This window comes from Amblyomma americanum, chromosome 1, assembly GCF_052857255.1.
Source record: "Amblyomma americanum isolate KBUSLIRL-KWMA chromosome 1, ASM5285725v1, whole genome shotgun sequence".
Classification (NCBI taxonomy): domain Eukaryota; kingdom Metazoa; phylum Arthropoda; class Arachnida; order Ixodida; family Ixodidae; genus Amblyomma; species Amblyomma americanum.
This window is the reverse complement of record NC_135497.1, coordinates 478013770-478026689: the sequence shown is the minus strand read 5'-3', so window position 1 is coordinate 478026689 and position 12920 is coordinate 478013770. Positions and strand designations below refer to the sequence as shown.

Here is a 12920-nt window from a genome sequence, read left to right as displayed (position 1 = left end):
CGGCGCTCAGCCAGCCGAACGGTGTCGGTTCAGTGACGTCATTGCGCTAATATTTTTCCATGGCGACTGTACTGAAACAGGGATGAAGCACAGAGACGTGTGATCATGAGCACATTACTTTTCGATGTCGTGCGACTGAGAAAACGGGACGACTACGAACAGAAAGTATCGCATAGAAAGAACGGAAGTTTCTTATTAAGAAGCGCCACTCACGTTAAAGGGATACGCTAACGTATGCACGTTGAATAATAATAATAATAATTGGTTTTGGGGGAAAGGAAATAGCGCAGTATCCGTCTCATATATCGTTGGACACCTGAACCGCGCCGTAAGGGAAGGCACGTTGAGCTAAGCGAAAAATTGCTCAGGATCTCAACTGACACAGCTGTATTCGCACACAAAACCACCATCTGACAAGTGATGATGTAACTTTTCATGGCGCAAGGTCATCTGGGGCCAAAGAGCTGCATGGCACATTCTGCTCAGGGTGGAGTCAAATACCCATTTCCCAAGCATTTAACCCCAAAGAATAGATCGCCAGGCAGTAGAAAGCTTAGTGTGCCAATTGTATCACCGGTGGGTACCCGGCGGCACTGGGGATCGAACCCCGAACCACCCACATGCGAGGCGGATACTCAAACGACTAGGCCACCGCTGCGGCCCCCACCAGAAAGATTGGTTTGATTTATAGGGGTTTAACGTCCCAAAGCGACTCAGGCTATGAGGAACGTCGTAGTGAAGGGCTCCGGAAATTTCGACCACCTGGGGTTCTTCAACGTGCACTGACATCGCACAGTACACGGGCCTCTAGCATTTCGCCTCCATCGAAATTCGACCGCCGCGGCTGGGATCGAACCCGCGTCTTTCGGACCAGCAGCCGAGCGCCGTAACCACTCAGCCACCGCGGCGGCCCCCACCAAAAAGAGAAAAGTGGTACGGATTCCACGTAGTTGCACCCAGTAGACTTGCGAAGGCGTGTATTTCGCATGGTTGGCTCATTGCTGAGTCGTCAGCAAGTATGGCGACGATACGAGTTACACTCTGATCGAGGTTAGGCTGATCTGTTCGCGCCGCAGAGGGAAGTTGATGAAGACGGCGATGTGCAAAGCACAGCAGTAGAGAATGTGTTGCAGTTTAACACGAGGCGTGATTGGGTGTGGCGATAGCATAGTGCTCTCGGGCACTGCCCAGGGAACCTGATGTGTTCGCGCTGCCGCGTGTTCGAAACTCAGACACGGGAATATTTAGTTTTCCCGGATTCGAACCCGACCGCGGCGGCTGCATTTTTATGGAGGCAAAACGCTAAGGCGCCCGTGTGCTGCGCGATGTCAGGGCACGATTAAAAATACCCAGGTGGTCGAAATTATTCCGGAGCCCTCCACTGCTGCACTTCTTTTTTCGTTTCTTGTCTCTCATTCCCTCCTTTACCCCTTCCATTGCGGCGCGGTTGGGGTGTCCAACAATATATGAGACAGATACAGCGCCATTTCCTTTCCCCAAAAACTTATTATTATTATTATTATTATTATTATTATTATTATTATTATTATTATTATTATTATTATTATTATTATTATTATTATTATTATTATTATTATTATTATTATTATTATTATTATATTATTAATTAGTTTATTTCTGCACCCTCAAGTTCAGGGATGCCACAAGATTCCTGGTTGGGTTTCACCCCGTGCTTTAGCTCCAAATGAGTCGCTGTACTCAGACAAGCACAATCGAATTTTACAGAGCACACCATTCGAGCGGAGCCGACTCCCATGCAGCGTCTAAATCATGTAATAAGTTGCCTTCATCCTTGAAAGGTTTACGGGACTGTCAAAATCATTCAAGCTTATTGCCGAAATTAGAAAGAGGATATTTCCCCTTGCGTTCAAACTTTTGTGGCGGGCTCTAATAAGAACATCAGCAGACAAGCTCATTTCAGTCAAGCATGTAAAACAAGCATTCCGACTACACGAGACAACCTACGAAACAAAGGCCTGGACGTAGGAGTCCCTTCATAATGGCTCCATTTTTCAATAAAGTTTTCTCTTCTTCCCAGCTGTATTGTGTTCGTAAAAATAGTAATAAGTCCAACAAGTGAATATGCTTGCGTCACTGAAGTGGTCGAAGAAATGCTGTTCAGCTGAGGCAGATCTCATATCGTCTTAAGTGGGCGGTGTGTGAACCATAGCCTCCGACATCATGTGCCGCCTCTCAGGCCTCGGTAATTCATCTCCCATGTGGCAGCCTACCACCAATACCATTTCCGTGTAGTCGCATACAAGTCAAGAAAAAAAGCGGATTTTCCCCGTCAAAGTGCCCCCTTCCAGACAGTGGCGCCGGCGAATTCTCATGAGCCTTCTAGCGGGACAATGCAGGGAGTGGCAGATGAATGGAGACAGTCATCGCCTTGCACTGTCGGGGATAACCCCTTCCTGCATTGCAACGCTAGCAGGGCCATGAGAATCAGCCGACGCCACTGTCTGGAAGGGGGCACTTTGACGGAGAAAATCCACCTTTTTCTTGACTTGTATGCGACTATAGAGAGGCAATATTCGCTTCTCGGCTGCAAATTTCTTCCTTATCATCCCGCTTTCCCCTTCACGCGAGGTGAAAAAAATATGTTATCACGTATTTACACGACCAATCTCATCTCAGGAGAGCAAGCTGCCGGGCTAGTTGGTGATGCATGTTGTTTACTGGGAATAATAATAATAATAATAATCAATCAATCAATCAATCAATCAATCTTTATTTTTCGGTGCCCAGGAACAACCCAAAAGTCTTGGTGCTGGTACACCATTCACACGCACAAAATGTAAATTTATTTCACTACAAAGGAAGACACTCAGGGGAGGTAATGCAACAGTCAAGGCGATAGAAAAAAAAAGACATAAACTAGGCGTGACAGCAAGCATGAAGCAAAAAAGCGAAAACAGCGGTAAATGAAAACAGCTAGAACAGGCAACAGACATATAAATAACTAATGAAACAATAAACAAAGAGAATGAACGACCGATAACAGCCAAGTACAGCATATAGCAAAATACAAACAAGAATAAAGCCAATACTAATATGAACGAATAAGAGATCTCTGAAATACAAGCTAGAAATACAATCATACACAATAAGAAACGTAATTAGTGAACGCGTTACAGACAATCAGGCGTGAGTATACAGTATTAAAGAAATAATATTAATGACAACAAGTACACGTGATGAACAATTAAGGAGAGAAAAAAACAATATAATACCGGTGCAAACGCACAAGTGTAGTAAAGACATAATAATAATAATAATAATAATAATAATAATAATAATAATATTAATAATAATAATGTTTACTAGGAATAATAATAATAATAATTGGTTTTGGGGGAACGGAAATGACGCAGTATCTGTCTCATATATAGATGGACACCTGAAGCACGCCGTAAAGGAGGGAGTGAAAGAAGAAAGGAAGAGGTGCCGTAGTGGAGGGCTCCGGAAAAATTTCGACCACCTGGGGATGTTTAACGTGCACTGACAACGCACAGCACACGGGCGCCTTACCGTTTTGCCTCCAAAAAACGCAGCCGCCGCGGTCGAGTTAGAACCCGGGAACTCCGGATGAGTAGCCGAGCGCGCTAACCACGGAGCCACCGCGGCGGGCTACTAGGAAGCGCAAAAAAATGCTCTTTACACTTCATAGTCAATAGATTTTTACACCTCCTCTGTTGCCTTCCTATATATATATATATATATATATATATATATATATATATATATATATATATATATATATATATATATATATATATATATATATATATATATATATATATATATATTTACTTTTATCTACTCTTAGTCTATGACTTTCTATTCACAAAAGTCTATACTGAAAGTGTATGGCCATAAATCTATAGATTGTCTGTAGACTGTCTACAGGATTTGTATTGTCTTAGTGCAGTCCACAGTATTTCTCAATATAGAAAGTTTTGACTTTCTAGAAAAACGTCTATAGAGAGTCTATAGACTGTCTAAAAATTTTTTGTAACGCTCGGCTTCATACAGGCGTAGTAGCTGTTTCCGTTCTCAGCCCGGAAATAAGCTTCGCGCGCTTCAATACAATTCCCTCCACTCAGTGAGACACTTTTATCTCTCAATAGAAAAAAGAAACAGAAGAGCTGAGTGGGTCCGTGCGCAGTCTTTCCATTGCGATGAGAGCCACTTGCTCGGCGTAAGAGATACAACACCCCGCCGGCGGGTATGCTGTCGCGACAAAACCACAGAGTACAAAGCAAACAAACAAAAAAGAAGAAATCGCTAACAGCGGCGCGACATGCCCCGATACTCTGCTCACGCCACCACGCTGTTTGCGAAAACAGCAGAGCGCGAACACACAGCTGGCGGTTCACGGTTTGCTTTGTTTCTGCTTTTATTTGCAAGCCCGCCTTTGCATCACTCTTGCCTTTCTTCCGGGTGTGATCTGTTGTGCTGTCGTATCTGTGGAAACAGGCCATTAGAAGAGACTATACACTATCTGGATCCCTAAGTCTGCTGCTGTGAAATTAAATGCACACGCTAGTAATTCGCGTTTATTTCAACGTTGTCATTGTTACTCGAGGTGTAAATATTTCACACAGAGTATCCAACTGCAAAAGCTCCTCCAACGTGCGGTTAAAAATATGACAGAAACTGGGACGCAGTGTTTCTTGAGAAATGCACGAAAACACTTCTCACGCCGCGTGACCAAGATGTTCGGCCTGTTGGGAACAAAATTTGTCTCGTAAAATTACTCCTTTATTTACACATACAAACAGCTCAAATAGGGCCACGATAGGAGTGGCTTCATACAGCTTGTCACACTGAACAGAAAGGAGTGAAAAAAGTGTAAACTGTCCTCTAGTACACTGCCTTTTATGAGAGGAAGTGTGCAAGAGGACAGTTTACTCCCACATAGACGTATTCGTGCTTAGCGTGTATTACGAGAACGGGAAGGGAAACAAACGTTGCAAAATAGTGCAAACAAAACACAGTGGAAAATACGTCACAGAAAAACACTGAACTAGAAGATGTATTTAAATTAGAACTGGGAATGACTACTTTTCCTGTCTGAAGCCCCCACGTCACGTTCTGATGCGGTCCCCATCCTCCAGCGGCCATGCGCTCTGGGCACTGGTGCTGTCGCAGCGGCTGCTTTGGCTCACTTTCACTTTACAGCCCGTGCTTATTACAACGCCCCATCAAATTCTTGGCTCTTTCCCAAGAAGGACGAGAGAACCTCTGCAAAGGGACGCGGTTTGCCCCCAACAAAGAGGCCACCGCTGCGCTGCGCCGCTGCTGGTGCCGTCAGCAGCCTCCCACGTTTGTCTATACGGGTAGCAGTGGCTCTGTTTTCATTTTGTGAAGCAATTAATAATAACAAAGTAGACGATAAAAGATGTTTGCCAGCCGCAGAAACTGCCAAATGTCATTCGAGCACCTGATATACGTCTGGCAGAAGTAGGACGCAGGGGAGGGGTAGAAGAGGAGTAAAAAAAGGGTACAAAAAATATAGCAAGAAGACAAACTAACCACAATGCAGCGAGCTATTTAAAGAAAATCACAGGTGTAACGATAAGAGAGCGGAAGCAGACAGAGTGATAGAGGGAACAAACGTGAGGGGTTAATGACATCGTAGTCCAAATAAAGATGAATGGGCTTGGGCAAGGCATTTAACGCAAGGCAAAAATGACTGCTGGTCCTTAGGGGTAAGGCACTGGATTCCAAGGGAAGGCGAGCGTAGCAGGAGGGCGGCAGAAAGTTTGGTGGGCGGATGAGATTAAGAAGTCTGTGGGGATAACGTGGGCGCAGCTGGCAAATGACAGGGTTAATTGGAGAGACATGGGAGAGGCATTTGTCCTGCAGAGAGTGCAATCTAATTGATAATGAAATGATAGCTGAATGGATTACTAGTTCCTTATAACTAAGCATGACGTACTCGTACAAGCCCATCCCCACAAAAAGAATAACCCAGCCATAGTGGCTCAGTGGTTATGGACTTCAGCTGATGATTCCTATAGGTCGCGGAATCGGTCCGTGGCTGCGGGGGGGGGGGGGGGGGGGGGGTGAATTTCGATGCAAGTAAAACGCAAAAGGCGATGACCGGCCACGTTAAGAAATCATAGGTGGTCGAAATTAATCCGGAGCCCTGCACAACGGCGCCACTCACAGCCCATCGGCAGCTCTGGCGCGTTAAGCCCCCTGACATGTTTATCTACGTTACATACCTACCATATTTTTTTCATACTCCAGGTGTGTCCTATCAAGGTATTCATTACCTCTACTTGGCTCCTGGCGAGGCCGTCAAGCAGGTTGTCCTCTTGCGTGAGGAAAAGTCCTTGTTTCTGAGGCGTGAGCGAGTTTCGTCGGTACGGTGAACCGCTGCCTTCAGTCGTAGGCTGCCTGGTCTCCACCATGTATTTGAAAGACCTTGGACTTGAGTCCACCGGCGCCGAGAGTAACGCCACCTGGGCGAACAAAGCTTTCTCACAGCTTCGGTTTGGGCCACCTGAAATTTTCAGGGTTCTTGAAAATGGTAGCTGTGCAACGAACGTTTAGTAACAATATGGGGGCTTTTTTTCCTTAGGCAGATAGCGGCTCCGTTGGCGTCCTAGTATATCGCAACCAGAAACTCTCCCGTTAACATGATGTCCAAAGAAACGTCCGTCAGGTGAGCCTCAGATATGAGATACACTGCGACCAGGAGATTTTCCCAACTGGTATGACCAAAGAGCTCTGCTCCAGGCAACGTAACACGCGTGGCCTCGCGCATAGTTTCTCAGAATTATACCTGGAGAGGGAAGAGGCTCTGCGGTCTTTCATCTCACATGGGTTCGGCAGGAATGCCAGGAAGGTCCCACTTCGCATTTGGCTCGGATAATGTTGGGTAGAAAACGTGGATTCAGTCGTAATGGATAGATACTACCCGAGTGGCTCGGCTTTTGAGCCGAGTCAGACAGGGTAGGTATGAGAGAGGTTGAGGTGGTACAGGTACCGGCGCACTCCGGAAACCCGGGGAACGAGGCGGCTCAAGCAAAAGCTTGAGGTTTCTTCAGCCGAGCAGGTGAGTAGCCTGTCACGGGGGGGGGGGGTCCACGAGAGATGGGCTGGTGTCCTTCTATGGCATTAAAAATCACTACAAGCTGGGCTGGGGGTTTTCCCTCCTCCGGAGAAGACATTGGTCAAGGAGCAGGAGTGTGTTTGGAGAAGACTCCAGACGGGGTCTTTCGTATGTCCTTACATACTCATCAAAATATATCTGCATGAGGTGAAGCCTGAGTGTAAATGGTGCAGGGAACCGGCAATATACGATCATATCCAGTGGGAATGCAAAAAAAAGCCGTCCCCTGTGACTCTACTGCCATATCCTTCTCCTGAGCAATGGGAGGCCGTATTGGCCAGCTCAGGCCCGGCCGACCAGGCCCGGACCGTGGAGTGTGTCGCCCAGGTCGCCGTCAGTAACGGGCTGATCGTCACCTAGCACGGAATCTACACGTGCCTTGGACGAAATAAAGTTTGCTCACTTCACTGCAGCCAAGTCAAACCTGCTACAAGGACATTTTACTAGTTTGCATAGGAGGCTAAATATCGATCATTTACTTGTATTATGCTATTCATAAGAGAAAAACGCGCTGTTGAAATATTGCATTATGAACACAGTTGAGAGCACCGCGACGCAGCCACATACCAAAACAGAATCTATGTTTTCTCTCCAACATTAGCCAAGCCAAAGACGAAGGGCCCACTTCCGGTATTCCCGGTATGGATGAAGTACGCGTGAGGAAACTCTCATAGAAGGTGATGCCTGTTTTCACTCCAGGTAATTTTGAGAAACTTCATGCTTATGTGGGGTCCAGGTGATGAATGCATTAACTAATAAGGGAAGGAGGTGTCAGCGACAGCAGGGGTTGGAAGCGCCACTTCTTGGTGCCGCTTGTTCACCGTGATGTACAGCAGTAAGTATGAGAGTAAAATTATTGTCCCTTACAATGCCTTCAGTGTAGACTACAACGAGCCCGCTCTATGTCGGCTTCAGGGCTGCTTCCGGCACGTACCGCTTATCGCATTGACAAACCGCTTAAAGTGGGAGAAGGGAGGCATGCTTCAATAGTCGTCTAGCACACGCAGTCGCCCACGACCTCTCATACACACTATTGACAGGTTATTTGTCGTTGTTACTTAGTGCTTGACCTAGTCTAAGCTAACTATAAAAGCGAAAGTAACGGGCAGCAGTATGATTAGTGCAGTTGCAGGGCAGTATAAAAGCGAAAGTAACGGGCAGCAGTATGATTAGTGTAATTGCAGGGCAGTATTAAATAACGTGGTCTATAGGTATATGACTGCCTTGAGACACACTTTATGTGATATGTCATGGGTCTAGATCACATTTCCTTCTCACGCAGCCTTACACCCATGTCTGCAGTTAGAGTCATTTCTGTAGTGATACGTATAGAAAGTATATTAAGAGCCTTTTCTGCATATCGCTGTAAAGAAGAACTATTTGATGCAGCTGAAGGGGGAAACGGGAATGCCTGGAAGGAAAAAAGTGCAAGAAGCTAAAGCTGCTAGCGTTTGTCTTTTCCGTCCTTGAATCAAGTTACTGCGAACCCGGCGGTCCCACGAGCAGCCATTAGTGAATTTCCACTGCCGCCAGATCTGGGAAGAAAAAGAAAAATATCCGCAAATTCCAGCGCAGTAAAGTGCGTGCACAATGACTAGAACTAGAGGTAAGCCTGCAAGAAAGCGTTTCAGAGAGGACATCGTTACCGGCAGACGCTGTCCGAGTTCGTGTAAGCGTACACGGGCGCTTCACAAGCGTGCAGCTTGTGAACCCACTCTGTGAATTCACAAATGATGCGCTACATCAGGTTTTGGTAACATCAGAGGAGCGACGCAAAGGCTGTCTGGTGCGCGTGAGATCATTACGCAACACAGATTGAAAGCGGACCCAAACACGCACAAAAAAGGCGCGCTTCCTTCTACGCCCTGTCTCGTTGCGCAACTGTGCGCGTGCACATGTACGGGCAACATTCGCCCCCTGGCATCGCTTGCAGGAGTCTCCGTAGGCGAGCTGTCCGCTACAGGCCTAGCGTACAATAGTGGGGAATGTGAAGAGGTTAACCTAGTGAAATGTATTGCAAAGACAGTGGCATATCTGAACACATCTGAACGAAGGTCGGCAAGCGAACATGAGCACGAATAAGCAACGTGAAGCAGTTCGACAGGGACAGGCATGCATTACAAGCAGTGTCTTACAAATCGGCCCACGTGAACAGCATAAAGAGAGAACTAGGGCCCAAATGAAGCAATCTGATATGCTCGTTATGAAGTGCGATTGACCAGTGGCTAAAGCGACCCCCGCCTCTTCTCTGAATCTGGGAGGCTTCTGCGATTTCCCTTCACTACTTGATAGCTTGATGGGGGAGGGAGGGGACGCATGGTTTTCGTTTTGTGTTGTAGCTGTTAGTCGCTGTTAGACAACCCTTGCGTTATGCGCTTTTTTGTCCTCCTTCTGGCTGTCTGATCTGCGAAAATAATGTGAAGTGAACACAAAGGTTTGAGCGCGTTGTAAAATATTGCCTGACCCGATAGTGGTGGCGTTCGGCTTGTGAGTATTCGAGTTCACACGTTGTGCTATACGGCTGCAAATCGCCCGTTATGGTAAAGACAATCTGCTAAAATGGCCCGTATGCTGAGACTTCCATGTATGATAAAGAACCTCATGTAATCAAAAAGAAATCGGAGCCATCCACCACGGCGTCCTTCACAGTGCATAGTGTATGTCCAGAATTTACAACAACCTTTAAAGTAGTCTTAAGAAGCCGTTCAACGCTGTTTATAAAGGCAGCCTAAAGTTGCCCCTTCCCTTCCCCATTTGAAATCATCTCTAACAAGAATTTTTCGAGGAGGGCGAACTGTGCAGTCGTGAAAAGAATAAATATGGACCACGCTTAGACGTTTCAGTTCTTCCTTCGCCTTGCATAATTACAGAAAGGCTCTCTGCCTTCATGCCCAAGCGCAAAAGTGGTATTTTTGGAAATGTATCAAATACCCAGTAATATTCGCTATGTACAGAGTCAGAAGAGTTTGCCCACCGAAGCATGCTCCACATGATTCTGTCCGCAAGTGTACAGTTGTAGTTATCAGGGATATTAAAAATCGCCCCTCGGCACTTCCAAGCCGTTCTGTGTCCTTTCGTCATGTCTATAGACTGCGCTAGAGTCTACGCGTCGTTTCTGGCAGCGAGAGATGCTCGCTGTGGTGCGCAGGGTCACCACGCTTTATATACATATTTTCCTCGTGCCTAATTCGATTAATGGCGGTTCAATCGTCCGATTTGCTAGGCTTCCTCGGTATGTTTCCCGGGTCCCTGTTCACATTTCCAAACGTACTCGCTAATCTTGACGCTGGAGCAACCCATTCTTCTAATAGATGACCGCTGTAGTCAGTGACGTCATAGCAGTAGAAATGCCGCCGAACTAAATAATGGGGTCGAGGTTTAAGGTGAGGCGCAGGGAATGGGAAGCAATTTTCTGAGCAATCAACTACGTTTTCAGCGGTACGTATACCGCTGGCATGTATTTTACTGCAGGCCTTCATCGATCGGCGCGTAATCTAGTGATATGGAGAGCTAGTTTTAATATGTTTTGCGCTCAGAAACAGTTTTGAACGTGACTATGGAGAGAACGTGACAAAAGAGAGCACCACCTGGATTTTCTTAACGAGCTGTGACATAACACAGCAAGCGGGTGCTCTTGCCAGTCCTGCGGTGCGGTGCACCATCACAGATGCGGCCGTCATGGCAGGGATTCTATCTCGCGACCATGGACGCAGCGGCCTAAACATGCTCACTTAAGTTCAGCTGCCCTCGCGGAACTTGACTCCGTTAAGCTTCTTTTTTTTTTGCTCGGTTTTTCTATATGTACTGAGCGCTCAATGTATACAGTGACGGGTGTAAAAGGTAACCAGATTACCAGAAGTGACCGATGATCGAAGCTGCAGAAAGAAGAATAAAGCGTGAGTGTTATCAATTGGTGCTGACAACAGCGTGCTGAATTACACCCCCTACTGAGGAGCTGGAAAAGAGTGGCATTTTGTTTATCGGGCATGTAACATGAACCACGCGGCTTCGCGCGTTTCCATTTCGCCACTACGCGGTGATCGGTCACCTGTGCTAATCTTTTTGAAGCGGAATCCTTATATCACCCGTTAGCAACGAAACCCATCGGCGTCCAGAAAAGGTGGCCGACAAAACCCGCAATGACGTCACCACAAAAAAAATTTCTTAACCAAAGGTGCAGGCAACTGAACCAAGGTACTTCATTTTGAGAGCCAGTGAAGTAACCCATAGGCCACAAAACCGCGTTACTTACCCGCGCGGTGGCTCAATGGTTAAGGCCCCTGGCTACTGATCAGGAGTACCCGGGCTCGAACCCGACCTCGGCAGCTGCGCTTTTATGGAGGCGAAACGCAAAGGCGCCCGTGTGCTGTGCGATGTCAGTGCACGTTAAAGATCCACAGGGGGTCGAAATTATTCCGGAGCCCTCCATTACGGCACCTCTCTGTTCCTTTCTTCTTTCACTCCCTCGTTTATCCCTTCCCTTACGGCGCGGTATGGGTGTCCATCGAGATAAATGAGACAGTTACTGCGCCATTTCCTTTCCCCAAGAACCAATTTTCTATTTTCCGTGTGCCTGCTTTGCGAATAAAGGTGAATGTAGAAGCTGCCTTACGACTGTATAGGTGAGTAGATGTGTCATATTAGAAAAGAAAAGAAAAAACACTAATTTAAGAGTTAATAATTGGTTTTGGGGGAAAGGAAATGGCGCAGTATCTGTCTCATATATCGTTGGACACCTGAACCGCGCCGTAAGGGACAGGATAACGGAGGGAGTGAAAGAAGAAATGAAGAAAGAGGTGCCGTAGTGGAGGGCTTCAGAAATAATTTCCACCTCCTGGGGATGTTTAACGTGCACTGACATCGCACAGCACACAGGCGCCTTAGCGTTTTGCCTCCATAAAAGCGCAGCCGCCGCGGTCGGGTTCGAACCCGGGAGCTCCGGATCATTTTATGCTGTCTCATTCAAAGCACGCAAAGTAGTCTTAAGGGCTCTCCGTGTTTTACTCGCCTCCTCCCTCGCAGTTACATCAAGGAAACGAGGAGATTGCACTCACTGTGAAGCTGCAGCTTGACTTGAACGCTATGTTGTCCTCGGCGTCGAAGCACAGTGACTCGGTCTCGTGCATCTTCTTCAGATGGCGTGTCAACGCCCTTGCTGCAGTGTGTCTCCCGTACGGCATCTGAGACAGACCCGTCATGCGTAAAAGTCCCAGGTTTAAGGCACATTCGCACTTGTGGATCGCGGAGGTTGTGAAACCATTCTGGTACTAAAGTCGCACAGTCGCAGGAAGTGTCGCAAGCTGATCGATTTTCCGGCTTTCAGAACACGAGTCTCTAACCGCTAACCCTATCAGCGACGTGCTGGAAGTGACGCGAACCTTGTACTATAGCGTGTCCAGCATTATTGGGTAAATTTGAACATTGGGATATTGTAAGCTACTGTTATGAAGATTCATCGACGCTTGAGTAGCCAGCATGTCGGGTTGGTACTCGAGGAACACCTCCCTTCGGGTGACGAACTCACAACATTCCATGAAATAATTTCTCATTATAAGCTCGGTCGCAAGACCTATCGAGCAGCAGATAAACAGCTCCGTAGGAAAGAGCAAATCATGTAGAGGAAATTGCAAACCGCGGTGTTTCCAAACCCTCAACTGCACAATAAATGGCATCAAGAAGTCTTTAATCCAAGATGTACGCACTGCAATGGCACTGCAGACCTAGTCCACGTGGTCTGGACCATCCCTTTCTATAACGACCCGAATAAAAATGT

The 12920-nt window shown here is 46.9% G+C and overlaps 1 protein-coding gene across 1 annotated transcript in view; it reads right to left on the bottom strand.

Annotated features, from left to right (window-relative positions):
• LOC144116061 (spastin-like) overlaps positions 1 to 12323 on the bottom strand; it is a 79826-nt gene extending 67503 nt beyond the window's left edge. The window contains exons 1-2 of the mRNA XM_077650720.1: positions 12202 to 12323; positions 6306 to 6494 (exon numbers count right to left, since the gene is read on the bottom strand). Coding sequence (XP_077506846.1) covers positions 6306 to 6494; positions 12202 to 12273 — 261 coding nt within the window. The 5' untranslated portion in view covers positions 12274 to 12323. The remainder of the gene's footprint in view (positions 1 to 6305; positions 6495 to 12201) is intronic.
• Between the last annotated feature and the right edge of the window lie 597 nt (positions 12324 to 12920).